This window comes from Rhyacophila brunnea, unplaced genomic scaffold (genome assembly GCF_057557595.1).
Source record: "Rhyacophila brunnea isolate RB1 unplaced genomic scaffold, BYU_Rbru_1.0 scaffold_12, whole genome shotgun sequence".
NCBI classification, from domain to species: Eukaryota; Metazoa; Arthropoda; class Insecta; order Trichoptera; family Rhyacophilidae; genus Rhyacophila; species Rhyacophila brunnea.
In genome coordinates this window covers 37,077,717-37,092,761 of record NW_028232774.1, presented here as the reverse complement: position 1 = coordinate 37,092,761, position 15,045 = coordinate 37,077,717, and the positions used below count along the sequence as shown (strand labels likewise).

The 15,045-nt window shown below is 34.2% G+C and overlaps 2 protein-coding genes across 6 annotated transcripts; one reads left to right on the top strand and one right to left on the bottom strand.

The window, feature by feature from the left end:
* Positions 1-159: 159 nt before the first annotated feature.
* On the top strand, positions 160-3,849 carry LOC147078128 (26S proteasome non-ATPase regulatory subunit 9). The gene is made up of 4 exons (XM_085961221.1): positions 160-292; positions 379-478; positions 1,787-2,037; positions 3,352-3,849. Exons 1-4 carry the CDS (start codon positions 197-199, stop codon positions 3,574-3,576), a joined length of 672 nt encoding a protein of 223 aa, XP_085817347.1. The 5' UTR covers positions 160-196; the 3' UTR covers positions 3,577-3,849.
* Positions 3,850-5,119: 1,270 nt separating this feature from the next.
* LOC147078127 (dual specificity protein phosphatase 23-like) lies at positions 5,120-14,513 on the bottom strand. 5 transcript variants are annotated; one of them, XM_085961223.1, is made up of 3 exons: positions 13,869-14,513; positions 10,479-10,713; positions 5,120-10,066 (listed from the first exon to the last, which is right to left on the bottom strand). In XM_085961223.1, the coding sequence occupies exons 1-2, from the start codon at positions 14,157-14,159 to the stop codon at positions 10,519-10,521; spliced, it is 486 nt and encodes a 161-aa protein (XP_085817349.1). In that variant the 5' UTR covers positions 14,160-14,513; the 3' UTR covers positions 5,120-10,066; positions 10,479-10,518. The 5 variants fall into 5 exon arrangements, 3 of the variants coding, with proteins under 3 accessions (XP_085817349.1, XP_085817350.1, XP_085817348.1); XM_085961224.1 differs by having other exon boundaries at positions 5,120-6,061; XR_015072275.1 differs by having other exon boundaries at positions 5,120-10,713; positions 12,624-14,513.
* Between the last annotated feature and the right edge of the window lie 532 nt (positions 14,514-15,045).

Below are 15,045 nucleotides of genomic sequence, written 5' to 3'. Positions count from 1 at the left end.
CTATGTGATTTCATTTATTTATTAGTGAAATCATTTAATATAATAATATGTGAAAACTACTTTCCAAATGATAAGGTTATTATTTTTAGTGAATTTTGATTATTGCAATGTGCGATTGCTCAAAAATATTTTATTAATCTTTCTGGCAACAACTCGAATGACTGTCAAAAAAATATGTGGTAAATAAAGAAAAATCATGGCAGGCCCTACGAAAGACCAAGTTTTGAAATTGATGCAGGAGAAAGATAAAATCGAAAATGAAATTTCAGAATTAGGGATTGTTTTACAAAAGGTACCCGAAATATAATGTTTACTTTCAAATATACCAAAATGCTATTGTTTATTGACAAATTTGAAAGCATGCTTTGTATTTTTCAGAATAACATTGGCATGGCAGATAGTTTGGTTGATGAGAATGGATTCCCTCGCCATGATATTGATGTCTATCAAGTGAGACATGCGAGGCACAGGATAATATGTAAGAAAGTTGTATTATATTAATCAAAGTTATTATTATTAGAGTGCTTTTCTTCCAGTCTTGAGAACAAAATTATTACCTGTCCATAATATGCAACTATTGTCACCGTGTTCATCTACTGATTGATGAACACCTCCACTTCTTCCTTAAGCCGCGTTGACACGGTCCAATTACGGATCCAAGTACACTTGGATCGACTGCCATCCAAGTGACAGCTTCATACTATTTATTCCTATCCAAGTTAACTTGGATGAGTAGGACGTGGTCCAAGTAGCTTGGATAGGAATAATTAGTATGAATATGTCTACTTGGATGGCACTCGGTCCAAGTGTACTTGGACCGTGTCAACGCGGCTTTACTGCCTCGTATTTCTAGTGAAAATATTCAATCCATCGATTCAAACAGACATTACCTGCAGCACTGTGATTGTTCAGTGCGTCTTGGATATTAAAGATAATTTAATATAATCCATCAGTTCACCTTGTGGTACTCCAGTATTTTACAGTATGCATAAAACCTTGGCTCTCAACCCATGCTCGCTTCAATGACTGCATATCTACTACACCCTCTGCTTTCTACCATCGGAGTCCTGTTGCATGGATTGCCGAAATCCGATGATGTTTTCAAGAATGCATTTAATAGTTTACTGATGTAGCCTAACCACATATTTTTATGAACACTTATTCACTAATTATGAGATAGCGGATCCGCAATTTATTGTATAATCATTTCAACATATTATTCCATTGTGTGCCGGTCAATAAATAGCGGGTCATAATTGATTGGACATGCCACTCGAATATAAGTTCTCGTTAAAAACACATTGCACCGAATTGCAATTATATTTATTATATTATATCGATTGTACCCTTGTAATTATTGAAACAGTAAATAAACTTTCGCCTCCTCCATCATCACAAACAACTACTACCGTCTTTCATCTGCAAGGCCTATCCATCGCCGAAATGGAATACCTACACTTTATTTTCAATATGTGGATGATGCAGTCCTAGGATCCAATCAGTTGGGCTAATGACTAATAACCATTTCCTGTAAAGTAAAGGCTATTAATATAACCTTCACTGAATGGAGGCCCATATATTCTGCTTGGGAGCAAAAATGCTAATTAACTTTCTTTTTTTCATGCAATCATGTGATTCAAGAAATGTAAAAAAATACATGGCCCGGTGCTTACATGCAAAGCTATAAATAATGTGTTAAGTTGAGCAATACATTTCAATGCATCCGGTTAAACCGTGCAGTACCCACTGTCAAATAAAATTTTAAATCACAATCTCATATTAACAGGTCTCCAGAACGATCACAAGGCAATCATGAAAGAGATTGAGCGTGGTTTGGCGACCCTGCACGCCCAACCTAATGGTTCAGGTATGGCCAATGCAGGAGCATCGACTTCAAACACAATTCTCATGAATGGCCATGCATCGGAAGCCGCAATGACAAACTCGATAGGAGCCATGAGGGTGTCGGATCCCTCTCCAGCTATTCCAATTGCCAAGATCAACTTAGTCTGCCCAGGATCACCGGCCGAAGATGCGGTATGTATAATCTACATCTATAGCTAGAGTTGGGTTTCGGGAATTTCCCGACGGGAATTCTCGAGAAATTTTCGAGATTAGCAATCCTGAATCTCGAGAATTGAAATTTTTAACATTTCGGGATTCCTTTATTATCAAATATTAATTGAAAAACGATTTTCTATATGAAAAAAGTGGACATATAACACAAAACGTTTAAAAAAAGAAAATTAAGCCAACGTCGACTCAAAGTGAGCGCAATTTTTGCAACATCACGGAATTCTGTGTCTCATAGCGTAGGTACGCGATTGACAGTTTGTGTTTTTTAAAATTCTATTTTAATAAGTAATGTTTTGAATTCTTTTTGTTTTCCTACTTCTATTTTGTTCGTCTACTTACATAAACAAAAAAAATAATATATTTTTTTGGAATTTGTCTGTTTTTACACTGATTTTAGGATTTTTACAGGTTTTTTTTAAATTTCCCGATATCTTGAGAATTCCTTTCTGGAAATCCCGAATCTCGAGATTGAGATTTTCTCGGGAAATACCCAACTCTATCTACAGCCTTAATTCTTTCCAGCTTCCATTTTTCTAATATAAATAATTAAAACATCCGTGAATGAACCTATTTTTACAAAGTCTTGTCTTGTCTGGTAAATTGTACGAAACATACATATTCAATTCAATCGTAAGGGATCATACATAAATGGCGTCACATGATTTTCATTATTTTTAAAAACCCTTATCTTTGATCCTAAATGCTTACTATGCATCATTAGCGAAGGGTGAAGGTAGGCTGTTAAGATCCGCCATAAATAGTGCATATTAAACTTTGTTAGCCATACATATTTGTTTTTATTAAACTAAGCTACAATTTACAGAATATGGTGTTGGTTATTTTTTAAAAATCAATTAAACCCTGCCTAAACCATACTATAATAGTTTTGGTATATTTTGGGCGATATGACAAAATTGTGCTCACCTTTTCATTCATACTTATTTGTTTTCGTTGGATTAAAAATACATATTACATATATTGTTGGTTCATTTTTTTTTTAAATTCATTAAGCCCTGCCTAAACCAAACTATAATAGATAAAAAATATTATTCTATCTATAAAATATCCAAAGTTGTATGATTTAATTGCATCATTTTAGATATTTTATAGATAGATGAGTATTTTTTTTACTATTATCTAGTATGGCTTGGTTTTCGCAGGGTTTAATTGAATTTTAAAAACTAACCAACACCAACACCAACGGCCAACCAGAAGAAAAACAGAAAACTAATTTAATTTGTTCTTACTGCTAAACAATATTTTTCTATATTTCAGGGGTTAATGGTGAACGACCATATTGTAGAATTTGGCTCGGTGAATGCCTCCAACTTCAAAACCCTCACACAAATTGGAGAAGTTGTCCAGCACTCAGTCAATTCAGCTGTGCTTGTCAAAATACTCCGAGGGTCCCAACGGATGAATGTATCTCTTACACCTTGCACCTGGTCCGGAAGAGGATTACTTGGCTGTAACATCATACCCGTTGACAGCACTTTGTAGAGATGGCAGGATTGAATACTTATCTTCTTTAATGTATTACATTTTGTCGGTCTGTCTTGTAAACTTGTTTCCCAATACAATAAATGTTCGATAAGAATCTCACACTTTCGACCAGAATGGAATTAAAAGTTTTACAAAATAGACCGACGATTTGTTTTTAAGATGTATTACTTTTTTTGAATGTTTCCTTTTGTAATATTATTTTATTCAAACATCTGGTTCACAGGTATTTTACAATGATAAACATAGACAATAAAAGCCACTCAATTTTTATTTATTTATTTTCTCATCTCAGATATACAAGAACTTGCCTCTAGCATTATTCTACATTGTACATCACTGTTTCCACGTACCGCTGATAGTACGTGAAAGGTTTTAAATGACTTTTTTTATAAAATTGTTTAAAGAGCCAAAGATGACCATGCTCGATAATAGTCAAAAGGCAGCGATCATCAGTAATTCGCAACAAATTGCCAACCAAACTACAATTATTAAAGCATTTTTACTATACTTTTGGTCCATATACTATACAAAATATTAAGTATGTCAAAAATGTTATAATTTTTGAAATATAAAGGACTCGTAATTTGTTGTTATAATAATTCTGTACCTTAGAGCTAAAAGTGCTGAAGTCACATTTTTATCATTTTTGAGTTAAGGATGCAGATTTTAATGTGTATTCACGTTCTCTTAATGCTGAAAATTTGGGAGTCCAATTATTACACTTTGAGCTAAAAGAGTGGACGTCCAATTTAAGTAATTTAGTACAGAAATCCAACATACGGCGTTTTAGTCCGAACGCAAGTGAGTATTTAACTAAATTAGATTAACAATGCTAAAACTGCTCTCCTGCAAAATATTGAGTATGTATGTGACTTCCAGACTTTCTAAAGGGGTATTAATTAATATAGTCGAACTTGGTTATTACGGAAATAGCGAGATATCGGATCAAATGAGGAAACATTTGTTGACATTTTAGTTTATGATTTTCTACATACATTTATTCATTTTTATAACAAGCCACTTCTCGGGTATACCGAGCAAAACTGTTAATGTGTTGATCGTTTAAAAACAACATTTTCGACCCTAAGCAATAAAATCCGACCAGGCAGTTAACTAGACCGATGCCGCTGGGATCGGATGACGTTTATGACACTAGTTTAGTGCTAAGTACTTAATTGGTGTTTTCGCCGACAACATTGAAAAAGTATCAACACATATGGTAGAAATTGTATGTAAAAATTCCAAGCTTTGTGAAGTCAGTAGGTACCTACCAGCGCCGGCCTCTATTGTAGTTTATGAATGTCATGCTTGTTTCGAGGATTTTTACAATGGTTTTCAGATTTTATGTTTTATGCTTAAATAGAATGTGGCGCGAAAAATGTTATATAACAATATAATGAGTAATGCTTATAACGAGCTAATTCAGTCGGTCCGATCTTCCTCGTAATAACTAAGTTCGACTGTATGTTTTATATTTTAGAAACACTGCTCTACGGCTTACACTCTTAATTCCTTCAATTAAAGACAAGACATTTTTGATGAAACACTTATCGTGGTTAGTACAAAAATATGGTTTTAAGAAATGAAATAAATGTTTAAAACCAGTGTGCTGTGATTTTAAAGCTTTGAAAATGCATACATTTATTTTGAATAGAATCATTTAATTTAATTAAGGGAGAAAGAGAATACATTGGACATGCTTGTTATGTATGGCAAGATTAACAAAATTTAATCAACAATCTACATAACATATCTATGAAACAACACAGTTCATTAAATTTTATTATATTATTATTTATAATACTGATATTATAACTATTCTAAATGTCATGTAACAGAACAAAGTTTTATATTTTCTAATTTATAATAATTATTATTATTTAATAATTGTACATATTTTGAGCAAAATAAAAGACTTAAAGGTTTCCTAAATTGTGTATTATTTTATTAGCACCAAAGACACAGCCTAAATGTATTAAAGTGAAGCTGAAAAATACTGCATTTTAGCTGAAAGTCATTTCGAATTGCGAATTCATTTATAGCAAAAATACTGTTTTCATACCGTCTGCATCCAAATAACTGGGAAAAAACACAACCTTTTTAATGTTTTTTTTTTAATAATAATTAACCGGTTAAAACTGACAGATTTTTTTATAAATATTTTGTTAAATAAATTGGTATTATAATTAAAATTCTAATCTACCTACCTACATATTAAAATAAAATAATACAACAGGAATATAATTTTACATGTATGTATAAAATATTGGTTCATGCCATAAATAATAATGTGGTATTTTAAGATACAATTTTTTTTTTTTAATTAAATTAGCCAGTTCAAGAAGTTACAACGAAAAAAGTGATCCTCGACGTTGGTTAGTAATTTAGGTAATTTAATACCTATTTTGATTTAATATTATACACTAGCCCAGTGCTCCGCAACCGGTGTGCTGTGAGACGATGCTGGGTGTTGCTGGGATTGCTCAAAAAAAAAAAAACACAAATAATATTGTTTATTATACACTACTTACTTAATAGCAAAATTTGCATACATGGTTGGTGATATATTTGAGCACGTGCATGAACTTAGGTCAGAATGAAAATATATTCACGTTAAGAGACGTTGAGTTGAGGTGAGGGTCTCTACAAATGTACCGAAAGATCTACCAGACCCGTCTCAAAATCATGTAAATTTGCTGCAAAAGAAATTTCATCATTATTTTCATACAATCAATACGACTGGATTCGAAACCCTTTTGAAACCAATGCCGAAAATTCTATAGTAGCGCTTTCCCTGTGAATTTGAGAAGAATTGGTTGAATTGAGAAATGATGGGGCGCTAAAACTGAACTTCGCCGATGTTACATTGGCTAATTCTGGATGTCAGTTAATAAAGAATATCTTCGGATTTCCGACAAGGCTATCGCAGTTCAGTTCCCATTTTCTACGACATATCTAGATGAGCAAAGTTTTTCAACTCGAGTTATATTTAAAAATAATAAGCAGACTTGCTTGAAACAAGCTCAGTTATGACATTTAATTAGTTATTGTATTGATAATACAAACTTACATGGAAATATGTACATTTAGTTCTTCGTCGTGTGTTGGATTTTTTGATAATTTTATCTAAGCAAATTTTATCTAATGGTTTTAGCTATTTTACTGCGCTAGTATTAATATTTTAAAACATGCGATTGCATGATAAAATTTAGTGTAATTATTATGTCGATACTCGACAAATAATTATTCTTATCCCAACGACTGACCATAATTCGAGTGCATGTTTTAATAAATACAAGAAAATCGCTAAACATACAATGAATAACATTAATTTTACCTCAAACACCATTTGAAAAATGCTATTTTAGAGTATTAGAGCCCATACGCACTTGCGGCTATCTGCGATGCGGCCTGCCGCAAGTGCGTATGGGCACTTACACTGTCTTTAACCTTAGTGATAGGTAGGGAGGGCCACCAAAGATCCTGGCCTGGGGTCCCCCTTCAGAATGTGGGGTCCATGTTTTGGTGTATAAATTGTTTTATGTGTGGTGTGCCGCGGAATTCTGGGAATACCATTGGTGTGCCGTGGTGAGAAAAGGTTGCGGAGCACTGCACTAGCCGATTGCCAATTTTATTAGTAACGCAATTTATGAAGCGCTTCAGAGAGTATTGTAAGAACCGATAGCATACCCATATGATGGCGGTCAGTGTATATGGGCGTAATTTCCGAGAGACATGTTCGAACCTGCTGGGTGTTGTATTTTTTTCAAAAAGATGTTTACTATTGGTTATATATTTCTCAGAAGCGATTTCAAATTATGTATTTTTTTTAAATGTTTAATCATAAGTATATTTTCATTTATTATTTAAGACTTCTTCCGATCTTGCCATTAAATTTTCAATTACTTGGCAATAGAATTTCCTCAGTTTTGAGCTGAAGAATAAATCAAGTTTCCCTCACACATCATCTTTTGTACTAAACCTTTTCTCATTAATATGGTGGTAGGCTATGGAAAAAATGGTAATCTAATAATGCTGCGTTATAAGAATTTGATGGCTGTGTCATGGACCGGCACATAAGGCCAGCTGAAGAGGTGTCATTTTTCATCATGATAACACCAGGCCTCATACAGCAAAAAAGACCCTCCTAAACCGTTAAAATGGGAAGTAATGGGACGGACATGCACCACATTCCCTGACCTGGCACCATTAGATTACCTACCATCTTTACCGCAGTCTACAAAACCATAACAATTGTAAACAGTTCAGTATAGAAAATGATGTCCAATGGAAGCTTGATATATTCGTCATCTCAAAACCTAAAGAATTCTATCGCCAAGGAACTGAAATTCAAGAGCAAGATGGGAAGGAATCTTAAATAATAATGGAAAATATACCTTGGATTGAACATTAAAAGCATTATTATATCATTACAAAATACCGCATTATGATAATATATTATGACGACAATACATTATAAAATACGAGGGTGGGTCAATAAGTCCTTAGAAAAGCCGACAGGTGGCGCGACTAGTACTGTAAGCGGTTTGTTTTCATGCAGCGGCACTACCGATTCGGTATGCTGCAAAGTTTCAATCAGATTGGTCGGGTTGTTGTGTTTCTCGTACATTTAAAAAAAAAATTTGCTTGTGGAAAATGGAAAAATGGAAAATGGAGAAAATTGAGTTTAGAGCTGTTATTAACTATTTTAATATAAAAGGGTTAACAGCAAAGGAAATAAAAAATGAGTTGGATTTAGTTCACGGCATATCTGCTCCTTCACTTGCAACTATTTATAACTGGTTAAATGAATTTAAACGTGGTCGTACATCAACAAAGGATGAACCACGCTCAGGACGTCCTGTAGAGGTGACTACACCAGAATGATCAATAAAATCCACGATATGGTGTTAAGTGACCGAAGATTTAAGTTGAGTGAGATAATTGAGGTTACAGGGTTCTCAAAAGGTAGCGTCATTTCTATTTTACATGACAAATTGGGAATGAAAAAAATTTCTGCAAGATGGGTGCCGCGTTTGCTCACAGTCGACAATAAACGCAATAGGGTGGTGGCCTCTAAAGCCCTGTTGTCGCTCATGCAACGCAATCCGGATGAATTTTTTCGTCGCTTTGTGACTGTAGATGAAACATGGATACACCACTATACTCCCGAGACGAAAGAACAGTCAAAGCAGTGGATTGCGAAAGGCGAACCATGTCCAAAGAAGGCGAAAACCGTAAAATCAGCTGGTAAGGTTATGGCTACTGTATTTTGGGATGCACGTGGAATTATTTTCGTTGACTATTTGGAAAAAGGAAAAACAATAACAGGGGATTATTATGCATCTTTATTGGACCAGCTAAAAAACAAAATTGAAGAAAAACGGCCTCATTTAAACAGGAAAAAAATCCTCTTTCATCAGGACAATGCCCGTGTTTACACATGTTTACGATCAATGGCTAAAATTGAAGAATTGAAGTTCGAATTGGTCGACCACCCACCGTATTCGCCAGATTTAGCCCCCAGTGACTTTTTCCTTTTCCCAAACTTAAAAAAATGGCTAAGTGGACAACGTTTTTTTTCAAATGAAGAAGTCATCGATCGGACAAATGCTTATTTTGAGGACCTTCCGAAAACTTATTTTTCTGACGGTTTAAAAAAAATTGAGAAACGTCTAACCAAGTGTATTGAGCTCCAAGGAGATTATGTTGAGAAATAAAAAAAAAATACAAAAATAAAAACTGTTTTAATGCTTTTTTCTAAGGAATTATTGACCCACCCTCGTAAAAAGAATAAGTCGGGAGGTAATTTTCAAAAGTAGTTACTTAACTCCAAAATATTTTTGATTTTCCGAGCTTTCCAAATTCAACATCAAATCGCTTAAAAACCCACATAATACGAGACTAATTTTAATAGTGGTTGATTTTCAAACACTGTCAAATCCATTTCAATTAATCACACCATCGTAAAGGCAGATGCCATGTCTTACATTATGAATGTGATCAAGGAGATTTTTTGCTAGTAAACAATCCTTTTAGGAAGGAAGAGTGAAAATATCGTATTTTCTCACTTTGTCAAAAAGTGGATTTGACCATATTTGAAAATTACTTCCTGAAGTATATTTTTATAATAAATGCGCAGGCACAGAATGCAGTAAAAAACAATGCATCTGAAATTAATTATAGTTATAATAAATGCCTACATATTATTTTAATTTATATTATTTATGTACAATGTAGAAAAGAATCTTATTTCGCATTAACAGAAATATAATATTATGTCCCACATTAAAAATGTGTACCTATGTTTCTTCATTAGAGTGATAAACATACTTTATTTAATTTTATGAATATTTCAGCAAAATAATGCAATTTTGGATAACCATGAAATACTACATTATCAAAATCTATGATCTAAAAAATATGCCGACAACTACTTCGGCAGTTAAAATATTCAAATAGACTACCTCTTCATGCCACTGGACTTCTGAAATCAAAAGCGGGGTCAAAAAATGGTGATTCCCATATCTTCTCATATAAATTACAATTATTGTGAATAATATTTTTGTTAAAATCATATCAAAACCAGGAACCTGACAGATCCATTTGGGAAACGCTAATCTAGATAAACCTTGAAACTTGCATTGTTTATGAATAGATGTGATTGTTTTATTAATCACAACATGCACAACTTGTACCAGAACCAAATCAATAATTAAAGCACATTAAACATTATATGAAATGTAGCCTCTGGAAGGACCGTATAAATTATTATTCTACATAGAAAGGCAGCCAAATACACCAAACTATAATTATTTAAATTAAACTTATTACAGAAAAATCAACAGATAAAAATGGTGGCTATAAAAATACCACCGTGTTTCAATTTGCCAACTTACAAATTCAGATATCATCCTTATTAAGAAGTGGAATGTATGTCTACTCCAGTCCTCGTAAATAGTCATGATAGTCTTTTACGGCATTTTCTTGTTGCCAAGTCTCGATGGATCCCGGCCTCATTATTCGGATGTTAGTGACGGCTCTCTGAGGAGAAACATCTTGGTAAACCATCAGATAACAAGCAAGCATTGTTCCTGTTCTTCCAAGACCTTGTCTGCAATGGACACCGACTGCCTGAGCACAGATAAAAATCAATAGTAATAAATTATAAAGGATTCAAATAATAAACATGAATACTTGTTTTACCTTGGCTCTATGATCCGGTATGGATTTTTGCCTCCTGTGAAGGTTTCTTAATATGTTTTACATTACATGATCAGGAACCAAACGCATATTAAAATAATAACAAAAGTTTATCCAGTCGCAGGATTCGAACCCACAGCTTATGGATTAAAATTCAGTCCACTATTACACTGCAGGCGCTACCAAAATACTTGTTAATACTCGACGGCAACCATATAGATGTTATAATATATTTTTAGCATATAGTAATGTGGTAACTTCTCCATATTTTTGCACAGTGTCGAGTTATGGACACTGAGGGCAAGAGAGCGGAAGGAATTGATGCCTTTGAAATATGGTGTTGACGCTGAATGCTTTGTATTTTTTGGACAGAGCACAGTACGAACCAGTCAATCATCTGGAGACTGCAGACAAATGAAAGGCTCTCGGCAATATGTCTAAGATGTAATCTGAAATTTTTTGGATATACTGTTGAGAGAGGGGTGGAAAGTCACTCAAAAATTGACAGAACTTCAAGGTGATTACGATCTTCAGCTATGAGGGAATGACCAAGAAGAAGAAGAGAGAGCGCCCACTATGGCCGAGTACTTACCGCGTTGGCTTATGCCTCGGTTCCGGGACAAAGAATTCACAAATTGTTTTTCAATGTCTGTTTGAACCCAAAGTATGAACCTAATAAGTTGAGCAAGTGGTAAACATCGAGTAATAACAAAAATCTGCTACTACAACCTCCGCTCTATGGAGGCACATATGATCTTTGTAGGATCGGACATTAAATAAAATTTATTGAGGGTTATATTGAACTATGTGGTTTAATATAAACGAACACAATATATTTAAAAAAAAAAAAAAAAACATTTTGTCACCAGTGGCGGCTGGTCTAATATCATACAAGTGCACTGCACTGCTTGCATTGCTATGAAACATCGTTCAACATCGTAAAACATATTTTTTCTTCATAGGTTTTTAATAATATCGCTCACTTATTGTAATGAAAACCATAAACCGATGTGCCCATATTGTCAATAGGCGATAATACAGTCGCTATGCACCGTATACGTCATCCTCACTGAAATCATTTGCGCCCGGGCAATATATTTAGTTTACTTAAAATGAACCCAAAGCTAAGTATGAACTAAAGCCATTAAAAAACATCTTAAACCGTGCTAATAGTTTTCGCCATGCGTAAGTTCCAGAATATCGTGCGCCGACCGGGTAAAATGACATCATTTTGGTCTGAGTAGAAAGCAATTACAGATTTGAATTATGGTTTGTTATTATAGACGCTGTAGCGTACTGTTCACGGTCAAATTATGTTTAGTATCATATTTAGCAATCTCGTATGTAAAATGCCTGTAAAACTAAAAACAATAGAATTCATTATTTTATAAATTTAAAATCGGTAAGAAATACAATGTCGGTAAGATATTCTGATTTATGTGTACTCCAATTTAAATCAGAAAAATAATTTTGCTACCTACCGCATTTCTTGAAAATTAATATTTCATTATCCTTTGTGTTGACTAAACGCGAAATGATGTCGGTTATTTATAATATAGAAAATTATTAATTCATGAATTCTAGTGATGAGCTAATAAATCTTAATACTATTTCACAAAGTGCAGTTTCATAATAATCATTATTCATACAGTGTACAAATTGCTAAAGATACCTAATGTACTTATATAGAATAAGATGGCTTCCGTTAAAAGTAAGAGGTAATTATCTACTATAAGAGATACAATCGTTTCTTAAAACTAATCCAATAAAGATTTAAGTAACTCCTATCATGTTTTATTAAAAATATAAAATATACGGGTAATTTCCCAAATGTCAATAACCTTTTGTCAAATCAAAAACAACGCCGAATTTTTCAATAATGTAAGTTTCCAGCGCACCCTCAAAAATTACAATCAAAAAAATCACCGGCCGCCACTGTTTGCCACATCAGGTTTTAAGAGCTCAATGATGATTTCTTCAGTTTACTTCATGTATTATTATTTTGTAGATAGGAAAAGATCTTCCATATTTCTCCAACCAAACCTATGTTCATATAAATTTTAATTATGATTACAGACTAAAAATTTGTTAGTATTTATAGGTGGTGTTGGTTAACCACACTATAATTTCATTATTTACAGGCAGAATAATCAATAAAGCAAGACTCGGCAAAACATATTCTCTTAACATTTGATGGTCACTGTTGAAGAGGTGAATGAATTTATGTGATTAAATGAGCGATGAAATCAAACGCAGAGTAATTATCGCTAATCGGTGCTTCTATAGTCAGCTAAAGTATTTTAAATCAAGACGATTATCTAAATAAACAAAGATGTACAAAACTTTCTTGAGACCTACACATAATTATATAATCCAGCCATTCATACAGAGATGAGACATGGCCACTGATTTCCACCGATTGTCAAAAACTGTTGATGTTTTAGAGCACAAAGGCAATTCAGCAAGGCCAATCTACGAAAATGGAATATGGCAGATCCGATTACAAAGTCACAAATTGTAGTGTCTTCGATGACCTGGATATCATAATGTTATGAAGATCCAAAGACTCAATCGGGTAGGACACATAAAGAATAAACAACAATCAATGTTGAAATGCTTAACGTCAATCATACGTCAATAAAGTCAGGGTGCCGATGAGATGCTGAGAAACCAAGAATCCGGTGACTGGACAGAGCAGAATAGCTTTCCATGCCAAGGTAGACGAGATGGTGAAGAGCAATTTTGCAGGCGGCCAGGGTCCAAATTGGGCTGTACATAACACAATTAATAATAATAATGTTCATGTTTATAAAATTTTAATGGTTAAATTATTGGTAATTGTGCCGCAGTGCGCGCATGAGCTTTTATAATTTTTTTTTATGAAAACAGTTTATTACATATACTTACTTAGACATTTATATTAAATACCTTTTTCTGTCGGCGCAGATGCTTTTCGATCCAATAATTTATTGTTAATTGAAAATTTTCATACATTTTGATACACCATTATCACAAACTAAGATTATATGAGGTAATATTAGGTTGGGGTAGGTTAGATTAGGTCTAAAAAGAAAGTTGTAAAATACCTGATTATCTATTTGACATTTTTGACAAATGTCAACGAAACTTTTAATACACTGAAGAGACGGAGCTTCGAATTCTTCAACAGGTAATTCTGTCCACTTAATTTCCGGATATTTATTTATACACTCGCTGGGCTTCATTTCCGGTGACAGCGTGATAAGATGTTTAATTCCTGAATTTAAGATGAATTTTATATTTTCTTCCTTCCGTGGACAACCCATGCCTGCAAGCTGTCCAGGGATAACCCATGAGAAGTTCCACGGAGGAAATGCATTAGAATCCGTACTACACATTTCATAAAATACCTACTTTAACAGCTACTTCGAGGTAGGAGTGGAATATTATATGACCGACGGTTCTTACTTTATCACAACAATATACTAATGAAATATTTATTATATTGCAGAAAAATTCGAAGAGTTGTAAAATAGACACAGTTTTACAATCTACTTACATACCTAGGTACATCAACGGATATAATATCTATGAAAGTGACACTGACAGCTAACTGACGCACGCTGAGTCAACAAAATATACAATGAATAATGATCCATCAATGATCTCATACTATCAGAGATAGACTCTATTATAGTCTATATTATAATAATATGGTACATATTGTAGTCACTAGACATGCGTCGTTCTCGAACGAACGTATCTTTTAAAACTAATCTTTAGCCAGCGAACAAATCGGTCCCGAGTCACGTGGCGCTTATGTCGTTCGAGGCGAACGAGATTCGCGAGAGTGCGCACGCAGTATAGGAAGAAACGTGGGTGCGAAGGATACGCTGCCCGGCGAACGGAATATGTCGTTCGAGGCGAACGAGATTCGCGAGAGTGCGCGCGCAGTATAGGAAGAAACGTGGGTGCGAAGGATACGCTGCCCGGCGAACGGAATATGTCGTTCGAGGCGAACGAGATTCGCGAGAGTGCGCGCGCAGTATTGGAAGAAACGTGTGGGGTTGCGACGAGATTCCGTAATTCGTACGCGCTAGTACTATACATTTTATTACAGCAACAAAAGACACAATTGACCTAATCTGTCCGAACAAATCACTATCCGTAATTAACCTATTCGGTCGGAGTCCTCATTAAGTGACTCTTTTCCCATAGCTAGTAGTCACCGTAATATAATAGTAATACAAGGGCCTTTTTACTGGTTCTCCGCCATCACTCGCT